The sequence below is a fragment of the Curcuma longa genome, chromosome 2, assembly GCF_044706935.1.
Source record: "Curcuma longa cultivar G26 ecotype Majalengka, Jawa Barat chromosome 2, ITB_CL_G26_1.1, whole genome shotgun sequence".
Lineage (NCBI taxonomy): Eukaryota > Viridiplantae > Streptophyta > Magnoliopsida > Zingiberales > Zingiberaceae > Curcuma > Curcuma longa.
In genome coordinates, this window is record NC_133862.1 from 5,356,206 (window position 1) to 5,368,584 (window position 12,379).

At 42.3% G+C, this 12,379-nt stretch overlaps 1 protein-coding gene and 2 pseudogenes across 1 annotated transcript; all 3 read right to left on the reverse strand.

Annotated features, from left to right (window-relative positions):
* Nucleotides 1-15: 15 nt before the first annotated feature.
* Nucleotides 16-3,891, reverse strand: LOC141821326 (uncharacterized; annotated as a pseudogene).
* A 1,774-nt stretch (nt 3,892-5,665) lies between these two features.
* Nucleotides 5,666-8,823, reverse strand: LOC141821956 (small ribosomal subunit protein eS10z-like). Its single transcript, XM_074709352.1, has 5 exons — nt 8,735-8,823; nt 8,586-8,634; nt 8,213-8,495; nt 7,987-8,125; nt 5,666-5,903 (listed from the first exon to the last, which is right to left on the reverse strand). Exons 1-5 carry the CDS (start codon nt 8,735-8,737, stop codon nt 5,823-5,825), a joined length of 555 nt encoding a protein of 184 aa, XP_074565453.1. The 5' UTR covers nt 8,738-8,823; the 3' UTR covers nt 5,666-5,822.
* A 399-nt stretch (nt 8,824-9,222) lies between these two features.
* LOC141821471 (asparagine--tRNA ligase, cytoplasmic 1-like) lies at nt 9,223-12,185 on the reverse strand (annotated as a pseudogene).
* Nucleotides 12,186-12,379: the final 194 nt, after the last annotated feature.

Genomic DNA, 12,379 nt, shown 5'->3' on the forward strand with positions numbered 1-12,379 from the left:
AAGCTGTTTCAATAACTAGAACATAAAAAAGACCAATCTTTCACACTATTCCCCATTGTTGTGAGTTAATTGCATTCTGGATCTTCTCTATTCATCAAAAGCACATGATCCATGCAAAATTCTTATTTGTTACTCTACAAATTAAGGTCAAATAGAAACAGCTTATTTAATAACAGATATTTTTGCAGCTATTTTTGGGTCGAAGATGAGTGCTGCCGCCTGCTCTTTGATCTGTGTCTGTTCTTTTGCTCACTCCCATTTGTGACTCCCTTAGTTACAGAGCTTGAACTAAGTACTGCACACCTTGTTGGTCGTTTCCGAGAATTCCAGTCACTGTTCCTAAGTGCAGCCTTGGTGACGTTATCAGTTACCACCTCCCTTGACCTGTGGGACTTAAGCTGCCGCTTGTTGAGGTAGGCAAGATGGGGGAGGAGGCTGCAGACCACCTTTTGGAGCTGGTCATCCCCAAGATGGGTATGAATCGGATTCCCGAGTAGGTTGAGGGCTAAGAGGGAATTATAGTTAGCAACAAGCTGGCCAAAGGCTTTTGCTGTGGTGATCTTGTTGAAGCTCAGATCAAGAACAGTAAGCTTCAAGAGCCTGTGGAGTCCTTCTACTTCACTGATCTTGTTGCCAACAAGGTATAGCTCTTTTATGAGAATGCAGTTCGACAGTCCTGGAAGAGCAAAAAAAACAGAAACTCACAATCACTGACATTGTTAGTCGTTGACAGTAACATAACTAAAATGTTATTCAGTTCATTGCAAAAGTCTACACAACACTAGTACTAAATCATATTGGAGTCAAAATAACTGTCTGTCTGAAAATGATGTCCATATAAACTGACTATAGGAGCGAATAACATTCCTAATTCAACTGTCATTCTTTTCACTTTATCTGGAAGGATTTACACAATCTTTAGTAATATTCCTTATTATTGTATTAGCAGCAAAGAGAATTAAAACATCAATATCAGCTGAAAGGTAAATGATTCACTTGGACTTTAATATTGAACATTTTTTACAACAATTTGTTCAAGAAATTTGTTGCATGCACAGTTTGAAGACTATTCCAAATCACAACCTAAACAATCATCTATCACCAACTGTTATGATTTTATTTTTGAAAATTACTGAAAATCAAATACTTAAGGTAGACTGTAAGTGTTTTTATAGTTCAAATCTACTTTATGATTCCAATGCTTGAAGCCCATTTGCACAAAGAATCATCCAAAACAGTGTTTTTAGGTTCACAAATAGGATATGGTAGAGTTCAAGAATATAAGAATCACTTCTAGCAAGAAACTAAAAGATGGAGTGACAGGATTTTACCATGACCAATCCGCAGGATTCTATTGTAATTAAGATTTAGTACCCTTAGCTTCGTCAACTCTCTGAGACCTTCAATTGTGGAAATCTTGTTCCTTGATAAATCAAGTGTATGAAGGCTCTTAGGTAATGATCCAGGTGTAATTCGAACTGCAGCAAAAGCAAATAAGTCATGAACTGATTTTAAAAAAGAAATCTAGATATAGAAAACATAGTAATTAGGTTACAATCTCATACCTATGAAATTGTTTGATAAATTGACTACTCGAAGGCTAGTAAAAGCTGAAATTCCAGGTGTAACTTTTAAGCCCATACCAGAAATATGAGCTATTGAATGCAAGGAATTGAGAGATCCAATGATGTTGTTGGCCTGCACAAGTTCCTCCAAAGCATGCTTGGTAATATGAGTGTGGTTCTTTTGTGAATGCTTCCTCACCTTAGCCGAAGCTATCTCACAATTAGCGCCAGATGATATTTCATCATTGTCAATTGGGAAAAAGGGGCCTTCCTCGAGACTATGGACCCAAGCATTAACTTTGTCTAAAGAAGAGGATTCTGCACGAAAAGCAATCCATTGATTCTGAGGCCATAAACCAGCAGTAATTTCTGACTCTTCCATTGGTTTCTTCTTCTTTATGTCAACAGTAGGACTTGACCGAAGTGTATTGGACCAGTAACCATCTTTCTGGATTGGAGCAACCACTGGAAGGACTTCCCTCTCTGGTTTTAAGGTCCAAGACCTTTGGAGATTCCTATGACTCCAAATGAAAAGCTTCCACCAAAGGTTCCTGCTTCTTGAGGGAAGCACCTGACTTGAAGATACCTTCTTTAGTATTACCTTGTCAGCACTACAAGAGGTTAGTACTGATAAAGGGCTGCCTAAAATGTCATGTGAATTCGCCAATGCCATGTCCAGGCAAATTGTGCAGATCTTCATAGGAATGAGACTTGGAAGGTGATACAGACAACTTACCGTTTCTCTTTCTTTCAATCATGGAGCATGATCGCTTCAGCAAAGGAGACCCCCAAAAAGCCATTGTCTTTTCCATTCCAGGATCACTCACGTGCCCACTTTCAATCAGCATCTCAGGAGTGATCCTCTCATTTTTCTCGGAATTATGCTCCCTCATGTTGACACGGCATTCTTGATTAAAATCGGGTGATTCAAGTTCACCTTTCTCTCCAGCTAGTGCCTGGAAATCAGTAACAGAGAAGTCTCTCTTTATTGATTGAACGTCATCATGCTCGTCACTTCCCTCATAAGCCACCTCAACCACTGCTGGATTCTTAATCAAAGCATCATCCTTGCTTTCACTCTCTACCGCCCTCGACTTCGTTGAAGGGTTTTTCGCTCAAAAGATGCCTCTTTTGTTCCCTTATCAAGAGAAGGATGAACTAATTTTGTTTTAGCATGCAAATCTCTCATAATGTTCAACCTTCTGGCATTGTGTGGATTAATGGATTTCTACAAACATCAACTAAGAATCAGATGAAAATTCTACCAAGATATCTTCAGAAATAGCAATGAGATGGTAGCGCTTACATCAGATTTCTTCTTCTTTGGGATGAGAAGACAAGAGAAGCAATTGAACCTCGCCATCTTTTCAGGTACTAACAGATCAACAAAGGAGTAAATATCTTCTCTTCCACAATCACGAGCAAACTTGTACAGACTAAAACTATATATGTCTCTTTCACTGATTCTCCTGTCAACCGTTGTCAATCAGGTATCTTTTTACCGAACTATGAATGAGCCAAACAAGGACAATGGGGAAGACTGGAAAGACAGCATCCTCCTCAGCCCACACCTTCAAAAAGGTGCGAGGTGTCACCTCAGTGCCGGCCAGAGTGATTGAAATAGAGTTTGAAAAGTATGATCCTTTCGGAAGCCGTCTTTGATATTGGCTCTATTGATATAGGAGAGGAACAAGTTAGAATCTAGCAAGGGAATACATTGATGCATAAGGCGCATAAAAACTCTATATTTTTAAAGAAAAGAGGGGAGTTGTTGTTTGAGTCTCTTTCTCAAAGACAATAACATCAACAACACTGCATTCGAACTAGATTCATGAAATCATTTCTCTTCCCATTGTGATACCAACCAAAAAGCCATTTTCATTATTAATTTTCATGATCCGAACCCATTTTCTATCTGAGCACTTTAACCGCAGACGGAAAAGAGAAGAGGAAACACATTCTTGAACGAATCGAAGATCAAAACCAAACAGACATCAACAAGCGAAGAAAAAAACGCATTCTTGGATGAAATCGGTCGGACAATCAAAGAAGAAAACCCACTAGAAAGCAAATCTGAACATAACAGTATACTAAAAACCAAGTGAAACAAAGAGGAAGACATTTTTCTACCAGAATCTTCCCCAAATCCAACCTTTGTTCCAACCAAGACGAAAGGCGATAGATCGGAAGAACGCCTAGAGGATGGCCAACTAAAATATCAATGCCACGTTACGAACCTCGATCCGATGCAGCAGAAGGGAGAAGCTTTCCTCAGATGGAGCAGGCGAGAGAGTTGCGCTTGTGCCTCCGATTGAGAGAAGCGGCCGCTTGATCGACGAGGAAAGGAAATGGTGCGGAGGCGGCCTACAAATAGGCAGCGAGTTCTTCTCGAACTGACAGTTTCTGTTTTGTTCTAATTTGCATTTCGCCCCTATAATTTTGAAAACTGTCATTTACCTCCAATAAATCTTACTTATTCAATTACTTCCTCCTCAATTCATCTAGTCTTGTTTCGAACCGAGCTCAAAGCTAGAAGCTCTAGAATGACAAACTTTACGATAAGGTTCGTTGAGGCAAGAACCGTGAAAGGGTAAGTCAACGACTAGAACTCTAAGGCAATCGCGATATCAACTTTTATATTGCATCAAGACCGTAAAAAAATTATGATTTTTTATAAATTATTTAGCGTTTGCATGATTAAATGACACTCATTTTTGTTTATCATAAGTGGTTAGGCATGATATTTAATTAACAAAGAATATTTATCGGGTGGTATTTAACTAAAGAGGGATGAATCATATAATGTAACGACATGAATGATTGAAACATCGAAGATTTCGATTCACCATCTTGAGGTGGGGGAATCAGATGCCTTGCATCTCCATTCACCCACAACCTCACACTTTCTAATCAACAAGTAATTCTTATTATTCTTGTGTGAAAAAAAATACTTTTCCTATTGAAATACTTGCAAATATGGGGGGTTAAGATGCAAATGTGGTGTTGGGTGAGTCAAGAGAATGAGATGCTACTAAAATTCAAGAGAATATATAATTTCAAGCTAAGTGAGCATTTGTTCTTTCCTTGCGTGTGAAACTATTGGTCCAAGATCCTAGGTTTAGGGTTTATTCACTCTTGGATATTTCATAATTTAACATATAGATGTATAATTAACATTTTATAAAGTCAAATTGAGAATGTTCAATTTCTTTTCCGTAGTGATCAACTATAATTTTCCAATTTACTTCATCATAGATAGTCATGGGACTAATTGTGTGAGATCATTAGGATGATGAATTTCATCTTTTGCTGCAAAAGTACAAGAATATTCAATGATGTAGTAGATCAAATATAATAATCATAATGTGATTATTATACAAAGGACCATCTACATCGGCGGCGGTTTTTTGGTAATCATTTACGCCCTTCTATGCCCCAATTCCTCATCACCTCCTCCAAACCGTCAAAATTTATGCACCAACACCTAGCTCCACGGATCCGTCACGTTCCTAATAACCACGCCGCCGCCGTCTTCCCGGTTCTCCATAGCACCTTAGACACCAGCGCCGCCACCGCAACGCAAGGGCCCAGGAATGCTTCACAAAGTTCATTTGCTTCGGAATTCGATGCCAGCACGCAAAGATCTCGTTCAGGTACCCTTGGCCGCCGCCGTTGTACGAGGAGGTGATTTCGTTGAGATGTTCCGTCAGGAGATTAAAGGTGCAATTTGAGGGCTCCAGTACCATGGCCGGAGTTGAAGGAGGAGGCGTTGTTTCCGGTGGCTGCGACCTGGGGGCATCTGGAACAAGAAATCGATGTTGCGGAGGACGACAAGGTCGGCGCGTCGATGAAGATGACCTCGTCGTACTCTCTGAGCTACCAAAAACTGAATTGCGTGTTTCGCATGTACTCTTTACAGTATATTGGTACTCATTGACTTCTCATTACCGTAAACAAATCTATTTATTTATTTATGTTTTGCACGCCTTATTTAAATAATTTTTACATCACACTAATTCTCTTCTAAAAGTCAACCACATAAAATCGAAACATAAACATTCTACTCCGAAACCAAAGTCTTCGTTAATAAATGCGACAGCGAATCCAAGAGAAGATATATTTCAACGTCCAAAAGCGCCAGAACTGCAAATATTACAAACTACAGCCAATTCAACAAGTCGTCGTCACTGAAACAAAAAACACTGACTCAAATGCTTGATTTCCTTAAGAGAACAGGTAAAAGTTCGGCTAAAAGATTCACTGAAAAGAAGAAGAAGATGGAGGAGCAGCTCCGTATCCTCCACCACCACGGCCAAATCCAGGTCTGCCACCAGAACCCTGCACAATTTCCACAACATGAATCCAAAATAGTTCAAGATACTGCCGGCTCATTAGTGTATCATTAGCACACTGTTACTGCTCGAATCTAGAACACATTATCAGACTAAATGTCATGCGAATGAGCTAAATCATAACAGTGATGTTTATGAAATGCCTTATAATGCAGAAACATAAAAAAAATTGAGTCATTTTATACATTGATACTGAACTTTTGTTGTCTCATCGTTGATATAACATCTTAAGCAGGTAGGAATGCATTAAGTGTACATTCCGAGAGATTCTAGTCCATCTCAATCTTGAGAATGCTTCGAATCCAAATATCACACTAAACTTGAAATGAAGTTACATATGGGGCAGAAAAATGCTTGAGCATATAGTTTAGGTTGGTTTGACTGATTAAGATGAATGAACAACATTCACAGTTCATGTTTATAAGCTCATTGTTACATCATATAAAAACAAAATTATGGGTTTAACATGACATTTCTATTGGTGCCCTGATTAATTTTGATGTGATCAACCAGATTAAGTTAAATCCTGTGTTGTTATGATCTCTTTGCTAAGTGTGCAGGAACTTAAGTACGGAGGAAGTCGAACGTACGACGTAACGGACGAAAAGGATAGCATGGGATAGTGAGCCGACGGGTTCGATACATTCGAGACACGGAAGTTGTGGAAGAGTACATCGGTGGAGCGAGAAGGATGTGCGCAATGTCTGAGGGACAAGAAGCCAAAAGGAAGTACACTCGAAGGACAAAAAGTCGAAGTCGGGTTTGAGTGAGTCTAATTCCGATTGGCCAGAAATCACCCAACAGATGATTCTACAAAAAATCAACAAAAGTCAAACATATTAACTTTTGACTGTTGACTTTGATCGGAGTAGAAGACTTAGACCCTTTTGGACGTGGCTTTAATTCAAAAGCCACGTCCAAAAGGTCCAAGTCTCCTACTCCGGTCAAAGTCTGGTCAAAAGTCAAAATTTATTGAATTTTTGTAGAATCGTCGATTGGATGATTTCTGGCCAACCAGAATTAGACTCACCCGAATCCGACTCTGGCCTTTTGCCCCTCGAGCGTACTTCCTTCCAGCTTCTCGTCCCTCGAACATAGCGCACGTTCTTCTCGCTATACTGATGTACTCTTTCACAGCTTCCACGCCCCTCGGATGCACCAAGTCCGTCAGCTCACTACTCGATGTCATCATTCTCGTCCGCTACATCTTACGCTCGACTTCCTCCATACCTAAGTTCCTGCACACTTAGCAGAGAAATCAGAACAACACAGGACCTAACTTAACATAGTTGATCACATCAAAACTAATCGGAGCACCAACAATTTCCCCCTTTTTTATGTGCATCAACGCAGGTTCAATTAGGATTAAATCAAAAAATAGTAAATATAATAAAACTAAGTTAAACAGTTTAAGTATGAAAATAATTTTGCATTTCAAAACTATAACCTTTCAAAACTATAAGTTAAGTCAGATAATCAATTATTTTGTAATTTTCTCTCTAAGCCTTTGTGCTACAACTGTAAAGGCTTCTCCGCCTAAAGGAATTATGATTGAGCGTTAACCGCCTTGGAAGCAACAATCCAATTGCAACCAAGTTTCTTTTTTAAAAGATGAGTGTTATTTTTTTAACCGCCTATTCACCCCCCTCTAGCCGGTCCAATCCGATCCTACAATTTCTATATTGTTGTGCACACATAAATGCCTCCTTAATTATTTGATAAGTAAGTCATGCCAATTGTACTCAAAAGCTTTGACCAAGTTTTTAAAACCCTAAAGTTTTTAAACAACATTGATTAGAGTGCTAAATATATTCATTTGTTGTTGGGCCTATCAATAGTCATAAGCTGGCCTCTACTTCAGCTCAGTAATATATAGACTTGAACAAAAATGTTGATTTGGTGGTCACGCATGATACAATTTGTTTACTGCCCCACTGGCAAGACACTGTTAATTAATTTCAGTTTATTGACAAACTAAACATACATGTCTGGAAACTGAAGTTCAAAAAATGAATGCAAGAAAGAAAGAAAATAGCCTAAGGCAACAGATTTTAACTACAAGCACATACCCTGAAAGAAGGCTGGAATTCAGGAGGAGCTCCACCCTTGTCACCAGCCTCGGCTGGTGGTCCTCCGGGCCGAGGACCTCCACGATATCCATCTCTGTCCCCAAACCTCGGTCTATCTCCTTCAAACCGTGGTGGCCCCCTGGATAAACAATGGAACAAACAAAATACCATCAGAGACTCATACTGAAGTACAAAAAGATCGCAGATTGAAGAAATTTTGTAGCACCTTGGTCGGTCGCCAGGAGGGCCAGAGCCAAATGGGCGAGCGGGTGGCCTTGCAGATTTCTTCAGCGTAGCAGGGACTATCTCAGAGGGAAGGTTAAGGTAAGTTCTTAGGTGCTCGATACCATCATTGGTGAGGTACCAGTAGTAGTGCTGCCATGCAAAGGTCTCCCTCACGAACTCCCTCGACTTGAAGCTCTGCATCAGCTTGATCACCTGAAGATTCGGCACGTCGATGTCCGGGTGCTTGGCAAGGTCGAAATCCTTCTTGGCGTACAGCACCCCCTCTACGCCGACAGATAGCAGTATCAAAAAACGGATCTTTGCACCAAAAAACTAAAAGCAATAATAAAAACGACAGTTAGAAGTAAGCATACCCTGGAATAGGTACTTGCAGATCTCATGGCGGTTCTTCTTGGGGATGATCTGAGAACGACAGAAACATAGATTATGATAATCGGCATCAATTCATAGAACGTCTACAGAGGAATAAACAGAGAATAGCGACACTGCTTCTAATCCTCACCATGGTTGCGCAGGACCGAGCGCAGCCTCCTGAGGTGAAGAAAGGGAATGTGATGCGCGATGCGGCAAGCAGAACGGAGCCCTAATTCCAAATATCTTATAGTAGTTCAAGTGGGCCGGATAAGGCGCCCTCTTATTGGGCCATTTGTGGGGAGGCATACAAAGCCCGGTCCATCTCTTATGCTCTGTTTACTTCTAAGGATAGAGGTAGAGGATAGACGAAGAGAAGAGAAAATTTTGTTAGACTTTTAACATCTAACACTATAAAAGGCCAGGTCAAATAACCTGTGCTAAATCATAATTGATCCTCCCTAGAATTTGATCTTGTGTTCTACTGGGCTTAGGAGAAGAAATAAGGCAGCTAGAAGTTCTGACTAGAAAATATAATCAAAGAGAACCTGAGGGCTCAGATTAGGGAACAACTGATGTACTCTAGTTTAGCCACTCAAAAGACAAAGGAAAAACATGAGCTTCATAACTTCACTTTAATTATTTGTACCTTTTTATGAGAATGTCTAAACGTTCCTCTCTTTGGCATCCTCCAATCAGCTCACCAACCTACAAACAAGAATTTTAAAGACTGTAGAACAAGATTGCGGCGGTTGAATTTTCAGAACTTAAATCAAGAACACAAATTGAGAAGAAAGTAGAACATGAATCACATAGATGGATGCAACAAGACATTAGAAGAAAATTTTCACCCTGGATATATACAACATCAGTCAAATGCCATAGTCATCATTGAGCCTCATATAAAAATGCTTTAATACCTTTTGGATAGTTATATACAATTACAGGTTTCTTGAATATCACCTCTGTCAAATACCTGAATAATCCAAAAGATCATCACCCGCTCAAACCCTGAACTTTCCAAGACAAATAAATATGCTGCGCAGAAATTTTACTCGTACCTTTCATGCTCGGATGCTAGATCAACTCCCCACTCTACCTTGTTCTCAAACTTCCTGTCTGTCACATCGGATAGAAGTTGCACAGCCTAAGTGTATGAGATGAGCTCAAGTGGCATATAGATGAAACAAGCTTCAAACGTTCTATAGCTGTCTTATCATAGTTTTTTACCATAAATTCCATGTCTGCCCAACAATTTTCAAGTAACCATTGACAAAGAAATTTTACATAGTTCTCAGCATAGTTCATATCATCCTGCAGTTAAGACAACTTCTCAGCATAGTTCATATCATCCTGCAGTTAAGATAACTACGATGAGGGAATAACATGGAATTTCAGAAAATATAGGCTTCAAAAAATGTTCTTTTTTGTTTAGTCACCATGAAGAAAGTAAAAAAACCAAATACCAGATTTGCATAAAACGCTACTGACTTTTACTAGGCTGCATCAATGCCAGTCTCATATTGCTAGAATAACATAATAAGCAATACAGTACCTCTAGATTAGCAAATCTTATCTCTGGCTCAACCATCCAAAACTCAGCCAAATGCCGTGATGTGTGGGAATGTTCTGCTCGAAAAGTTGGCCCAAAGGTGTAGACATTACCGAGGGCGCAAGCATATGTCTCAACCTGAAGCTGCCCTGATACTGTAAGAGAAGCTCGGCGTCCAAAAAAGTCTCGTGCATAGTCAAATTTTCCATCCTTCTGAGGAAGCCCAGGTTCAAATTAAACCTTTCTTCAAGGTTCGACACATTTTCCTTTGCCTTGTTGAGTTCAGCTATGGAAGCAACAATCTCATCCTTGCTAGCTTTTGATGCTTTCAGTAGAGAGACAACCTCCCCTTTCTCCTTGACAATAAGCTTAGCAGCCTCAACGTCCGATACAGATGGTGGAGGATTCTTTTGCAACTCTTTCTCCACGGAGGTGCACGAAGTCACGAAGGAACTCGAGAGTAAGCCGCGTCTTGGGGAGCGGATACTTGGCCGGATCCACAGGGCCGACCTCGAGCACCTTCTCCACCTCATCTCGACGCTGTGCTTGGCGCCCTCAGGCGGCTTCTTGAGCTCGCCCTCGACCAGGACGGAGGTGCCGGTGGGCACGAGCTGCGACAGTGGGAACACCGCCGCCTCGACGATCACCTGGAGGTTCGCGAGGCAGGAACCATTCGTTGAGCTCGAGAAATGCAAAGAACCATTTCCCTGCTCTCGCCCCGTCTTGACCCACCCACCCACGACGACCTTCCGGCCGATGAGCTCGTCGGCCGGCGCGGCCACGATCGACTTGATGAAGGTGCGGGCGCGGGAGGGCTCCAGCCTCCGGGGCGGGATCCGACCGACGAGCTCGTCGGCCGGCGCGGTCACGATCGACTTGATGAAGGTGCGGGCGCAGCCACTCCGGGCGCGGGAGGGCTCCAGCCTCCGGAGCTCGTCGGCCGGCGCGGCCACGATCGACTTGATGAAGGTGCGGGTGCGGGACGAGCCTCCGGGGCGGGATCCGACCGGCGAGCTCGTCGGCCGGCGCGGTCACGATCGACTTGATGAAGGTGCGGGCGTGGAAGGAGGGCGGGATCCGACCGACGAGCTGGTCGGCCGGCGTGGCCACGATCCTTGATGAAGGGCGGGATCCAGGGCGGGATCGGAGAGAGAGAGACCCTCTCCATTGTCGATCGGAGGGCGCTAGGGTTTCGATCTGGTGTGTGTGATGTTTCGGAAATGAATGGAATAGGACTAAGGACGGATAGGCGAGTTCCCGTGCGCCGAATTTGCGGCGTTAGATTAAATGTATTTTAATTTTGAGTTAATTAATTATCAAATTTTTAGCTTTCTGTCTAATTGATTGATTTATTTATCATGGGTTATAATTTAATTTTTATTTTTAAATTTTATTTAATTAAATACATAGGCTAGTGGCTCCGGTGGTCGCCCGGCGGCGGTGATCCGGAGGAAGGCACACACAGAAAGGCACACAAAACCGTTATATCACTTACACATCACACTATTAATTAAGATGAATATATCGAGCGTTACGATTTCAAGGCTCACAGGTATGCCAACGTGAACATTGCGCCGGCGGCGAGGAGAACGAATTGTGGCAAGTCGGCATCGCCGCCGTCGATCCCTTCGGTGGGGTAACAGGAAAAGACAACGGCGGCTCCGAGTTTGAGGAAGAGGAAAACGAGCAGCGCCGCCGTGGCAGAGGGAGCGGCGCTGGCGCGGCCGTCGGCGACGCAGACGCGAGCGAACACGGCCGCCACGCTGGCGAGGAAGAGCAGGTAGGCGTGGAAGTAATAGTCCAAGCCGCCGGCGCCGTCGAAGAGCACGCCGCAGAAGTCAAAAGCGAGGATGAGAGGCACCAGCAGCGAAGAGGCGGCACGGGCCCTGCGCGCGGGATCAACGGCCCAAAGATCTAGGAACAAAAGCGCCACGGAGGTCAGGAAGAGCTCGAAGAGGTGGAAGTAGATTCTCGCCGCGTTCAAGCCGGAGGCGGAGAAGAAGAAGTAGAAGGCGACGCAAATGGTGAGGAGCAAGAAATTGGCCTGCATGCTGCTGCAAAGAAGAAGGAAGAACAGAGGCGAAAGAAACTTTGGGAACCAAAGCAAGAGAGCTAGGCACTTGAAATGAGAGATATCAATCAGCCCATTTATATAGTAAAATTTCATAGTTAATTTGTGTCAGATTCTTCAAATGCTTACGTCTTCCTTTCGTCAGCATGAAACAGGCATTCCACATCGGCTAA

Coding starts and splice junctions, on each gene's coding strand:
- LOC141821956 (XM_074709352.1), bottom strand. Junction 8,496..8,585: donor CTGCAAGTACCTATTCCAGG/GTATGCTTACTT, acceptor CTGTCGGCGTAG/AGGGGGTGCTGTACGCCAAG. Junction 5,904..7,986: donor AATTCCAGCCTTCTTTCAGG/GTATGTGCTTGT, acceptor GAAATTGTGCAG/GGTTCTGGTGGCAGACCTGG.